General features: G+C 57.1%; 1 protein-coding gene across 1 annotated transcript in view; it reads left to right on the forward strand.

Annotated features, from left to right (window-relative positions):
- The window catches only part of MIER2 (MIER family member 2), a 26,394-nt gene that overhangs the window by 16,931 nt on the left and 4,496 nt on the right, over positions 1–4,967 (forward strand). The window contains exons 9-13 of the mRNA XM_007460456.1: positions 103–226; positions 753–844; positions 1,112–1,181; positions 4,580–4,731; positions 4,837–4,918. Coding sequence (XP_007460518.1) covers positions 103–226; positions 753–844; positions 1,112–1,181; positions 4,580–4,731; positions 4,837–4,918 — 520 coding nt within the window. The remainder of the gene's footprint in view (positions 1–102; positions 227–752; positions 845–1,111; positions 1,182–4,579; positions 4,732–4,836; positions 4,919–4,967) is intronic.

Genomic DNA, 4,967 nt, shown 5'->3' on the forward strand with positions numbered 1-4,967 from the left:
GGGAGGCTCGTCTGCCTTGGCACCACCAACGCTCTTCGGGTTAGGTTTATTTGAGAATTGTTAAAAAAACTGCAAAAACGTTCTCTACTTTCTTGTTAAAAGGAACAAATAGCGAAGGATTTGCTTTCAGGGGAAGAAGAGGAAGAAACACAGTCCTCAGCCGATGACCTCACCCCATCTGTGACCTCCCATGAGGCCTCTGACCTCTTCCCTAATCAGAGCGGACGTAGGTGTCCCACCCGCTCCTACCCCTGGGCTGGTGGGCCAAGGAGGGGCCCTGGGCCGCTGGGGACACAGACATCGGGACCCCCGGGGGTGCCCTGCTCTTGTTCGAGCCCCTGTAGGGACCCCTCTCCCCTGCCCTGCCCTGCCCTGCCAGTGAGCTGAGGCTGGTGACCTTGGTTTATGTGAGGAGGGAACGTATTGGTTCCTGTGGCTGAAAGTCCCTTAGATCCAGGGCAGCGTCCTCGGGCCATGTGCTCCTCACTCCCTGTGCGTCTCTGTGGCCTGAGCAGTGGCGGCGTGAGGTGCTGGGGGTCTGGGCCCCTGGTTTACGACTGCAGCAGAGGGCGGCCTCCTGAGTCCCCGCTTCTGTGCCCATCACCCGGCCAGGGCCTGGACCCAGCTGCTTCTCAGGAGGGGCACACGTGGGGGTCAGGTGGATGGAGAGTGGGGTGGAGGCCCCAGGGTCTGCTGGCTGGGGGGCCGCGCGGGGCCGAGGAGGTGCCTCACCTGCTCCTGTTTCCCCAAAGCCCGCTTCCTGCCTGATGCAGACAAGGAGCCTGGCTCCTCCAGCTCGTCGGACACCGAGGAGGACCCGCTTCCCGCCAACAAGTGTAAGAAGGTGCGCGGCCCTGACCCTGCGGCGCCCTCAGCGCAGGCCTCTGCTGGGCTGGGGCTCGACTGCGAGTGAGTGCCGTAGCCCCGAGGCCCCCCCGCCCCCACCCCAGGACTGGCTGCACTGGACAATCACACGCACAGCTGGCCTCTGCCTCCCACCTCACACCTCGGGCCAGGTGGCCTGGCTCTGGGTGGCAGCCTGCAGCCCCCATCAGCACCGCGCGCCTGGGCCTCCGTCTGCCCTGACTGTCCTGGGCCTTTGCCTTTGCAGGAGATCATGGTTGGGCCTCAGTTCCAAGCTGACCTCAGCAAGCTGCACTCGAACCGTCAGGGTGAGAAAAGTAAGTGGGCCTGGGAGGTGGGGGGACAGGGAGCAAGGAGAAATGCCAACCCCACTCCTCTAGGAGAGACTCCCGGGTCCAGTCAGAGCCAGTTCCCAGGTCCTCGGAGCGAGCCTGAGGTCCTGGCCCAGGTCCGGTGGCCACCTCCCCGGGGCAGCTGAGCCTGCAGGACACTCTGGGAGTGGCCGTCCCTCCCCGCTGGCTGGTCCTGGGCCCTGTGGGCCACCTACCCCCAGGGCTGCTGCGCTTGTTCCCCTGGGTGTGTGGGCTCTTCCCACGTCACCCACGCGTCAGTCCCTCACCTCGTCCAGGGCTCGTCCCACATGCCCTCCAGAGACGTGTGTCTTTCTGCGTTCTGCCTGGCCCTGTTCTTGAGGGCGCTCACCGTCCTGGACTTGTTGTCTGTCTGTCTCTCGATCCCGCCGGCGTGAATGAATGTGTGTTGCGTATGCTACGGTGTTGGGTTCCCTCGTGTGCACGCGCCACGCCACGTTGGCTCATCCTCCTGCTGGTCAGTGTTCACAGTGGTTTGCCCTGTGGTTGTCTTCGTGGACACACGCACTTGTTCCTGGGGCGTCATCAGTAGGCACCGAGTGGGGCCCCCGCCAGCAGCGTGGGAGTTCCAGTTGCTCTATGTCCTCATCAGCGGTTGGTGTGGTCTGCCTTGTTGACGGGTGTGGAGTTGTGCCCCCTTGTGGCTGGCGTTAATTTGCAATTACTGGCCACTTGGTATCTCTTGGGAGGTGCCTGCTGAGGCCTTTCCCCTTTTAAATTGGGTTGCCTTTCTCTTGTGACTTTCTGTGTGGATGCACATCCTTGGTTGGCTGTGGGCACGGCAGATGTTTTCTCCCAGTCTGTGGTGTCTGATTTCAGTGAAATCCAGCTTATCTTTATTTTAGCCACAATGTGTTTGTATGCTGTCTAGGGAGTCTGCAGGTCTAGAAGATAAGTTCTTTTATTTCCCTTTTTATGTTGGCATCTATGATCTAATTTAATTTTAATGTATGGTTGGAGGTATGGGTCAGGGTTGACCCCCCAACCCCCACCCCCAGCCCTGCATATGGAAAAGTCCATTCTTTCCCCCACTGAATTGCAGTGGTGCCTTTATCAGGAATCGTGTCCGTAATGTATATCAGCCTTTTGGGGCTTCTCTTCTGTTGTTCTCTTGTCTAACCCTGGGTCCTTACCACTCTCTTAATTATTGCAGCTTTGAAGTTAGTCTGAGATGGTGCAAACCCTCCAACTTTGTAACTTTTATTTCTATGTCCACATAAGCTTTCAAATTAGCTTGTCATTTGTCTCAAAAATGCCTGCTAGGATTTTGATTATGGTTGCATTGGCTCTTTATTAATTTGGGGGAGATTGATACATTAATGATATTGACACTTCCAGTTCACAAACATAGCTGACTTCTCTGCTTAGGTCTTCTTTATTTTTGGCAGTTTTAGAGTTTTCAGTATAGCAGTCTTGTGAAATGCAGAAATGCAGTTTATTATTTTAAGTAAACTTGTACACAGTGACTTGGCTAAATTCACTTACTAGTTTTATTACCTTGTAGATTCTTTTGCACTTTTAGACATATACAATCATATCATTTGTGTATGATAACTTTACTTCTTTCTTTGTGATCTTTTTATGTTTTATTTCTTTTTCTTGCATTACTGCACTGACTCGTGTGTGTGTGTGTGTGTGTGTGTGTGTGTGTGTGTATCTAATATATTTATTTATTTTTGGCTGTGTTGGGTCTTCATTGCTGTGTGCGGGCTCTCTCTAGTCATGGTGAGCGGGGACTACTCTTCGTTGCGGTGCGCGGGCTTCTCATTGTGGTGGCTTCTCTTGTTGTGCAGCATGGGCTCTAGGTGCGTGGGCTTCAGTAGTTGTGGCATGTGAGCTCAGTAGTTGTGGCTCATGGGCTCTAGAGCGCAGGCTCAGTAGTTGTGGCGCACGGGCTTAGTTGCTCCGTGGCATGTGGGATCTTCCCGGACCAGGGCTCGAACCAGTGTCCCCTGCGTTGGCAGGTGCTTAACCACTGCACCACGGCTTGGCCATTATCTCTTCAAAATTGGCCCTGTGCTTTGTCCTCTTCCTCCGTGACTCAGTTATACATGTCTTAGGTTGCTTGACCACCTTACACGTGCCCCACACTATGTTCTCTTTAAGCTTCAGTTTGATTGTTTTGAATGAAATTCTTTCCAATTTCACTAATCACGTCTTCTGCTGTTGAAGCTGCCCGGTGGGTTCATAATTCACGCACTGCATTTTCCAGCCCTAGAATGTCCATGTGATTCTTTTGAATTGATTTCAGTTCTCTGCTGAAATTCTCCAGCTTTCCATTGATTTTGTCCTTTTCCCTAGATCGTTAATCATAGTTATACTGAAGTCCTCTCTGCTAACTCTGATGTCCAGCTGTTTGTGGAGTTACGTGTTGTCATGTGGTTTTCCTCTCACCTTCGTGCCATAGGTAGACACACGGCGATGGTGGCAGGTGTCGCTTTTTCTCTAGAGAGGGGCTGGGACTCGGGGTTGACTTTGCAGATGGAGAGAGGTGGTCGCAGGTCTACAGGGGCGCCAGCCCCAGAGTCGCTGGTTCCCTCACAAGAGCGAGTCCGGCGTGGAGCCGGTTCCGCTTTTCAGCCACTGCACTGGGTGTTTGGCTTGTGTGTGTTGTTTAGTTTTTGGCCCCTGTGGTTCTTCCCTGAGTAATCAAGAGATGCTGACACTGGGGTCTCCCCAGGCTTGGCCCTGAACTCTCCCTTCTGCCTCTTGCTGCAACGTCCTTCCCCTGCTGGAGGCTGTCCCCACCCCGCCCCGCCCCCGGCCCCAAGCAGACTGCAGCCAGAGTCCCTTTCTTATCCTTCCTTAATGCGCCTGCCCCCTCCCCCGCCAGGGCAGGGCCTCTGCTGCCCTCTGCTGCCCTCTGCTCCTCTCCCCACGAGGTCTGCTCTCACAGGACGGAGGCAGCCGTGGGAGCTCTTGCCTGAGCGAGGCCGCTGACACCCAGGTCTCCCCACTGTGCTTGATCGAGTCTGGGCTCTTCTCGCTGCTCCCTTGGGCCTCTGCCTTTCGTCTCCCTGAGCTCGTCCTGCAGCCCCTCCTCGTGGGCCACGCTCAGAAGTCCCCCTTCCAGCCTGGGCTAGTTGCTGCCCCCTCTGGGACGCTGGCCTTGATAAGTGGCTGCTCAGGGCCCACTGACCTCCCACGCCTTCCTGCCTTCCCGCCACCTCGAGCACCCAGGTGCCCGGAGCCGGCCCTGTGAGACGCGGAGGCGGAGGCCCAGGCCCCGATGGGCCCTTGTCCTGCAGAGGGGCTGAGTCGGCCTGCTGGTGATGCTTTTGGGGAGGCGGTCAGAGGAGGTGCAGACGGCATGCCGGCACGTGAACTTGCCCCCTCCTGCACAGTCTATGAGAATGAGGACCAGCTGCTCTGGGACCCCAGCATCCTTCCTGAGGGGGCGGTGGAGGAGTTCCTGTACCGGGCCGCGAAGCGGCGGTGGCGCGAGGTGGCCGAGTCTCAGCTCCCGGAGGGAGAGGCGGTGAAAGACAGCGAGCAGGTGGGCGGCCCTGGGGGCGGAGGAGCCGTGGGGCGGGGCCAGCGCGACTGTGACGGATTCAAGGGAAACCACTTGTCCTGGGCAATGGTGGCTCCCCTCCCCCAGGCGCTGTACGAGCTGGTGAAATGCAACTTCAATGCCGAGGAGGCCCTGCGGAGGCTGCGCTTCAACGTGAAGGTGATCCGAGGTGAGCGCAGCCCCAGCCCCGGCCCCCCCCTCGCCCCCCACCCCCGCCA

This window comes from Lipotes vexillifer, unplaced genomic scaffold (genome assembly GCF_000442215.2).
Source record: "Lipotes vexillifer unplaced genomic scaffold, Lipotes_vexillifer_v1.1 scaffold225, whole genome shotgun sequence".
In the NCBI taxonomy this organism is placed as follows: Eukaryota; Metazoa; Chordata; class Mammalia; order Artiodactyla; family Lipotidae; genus Lipotes; species Lipotes vexillifer.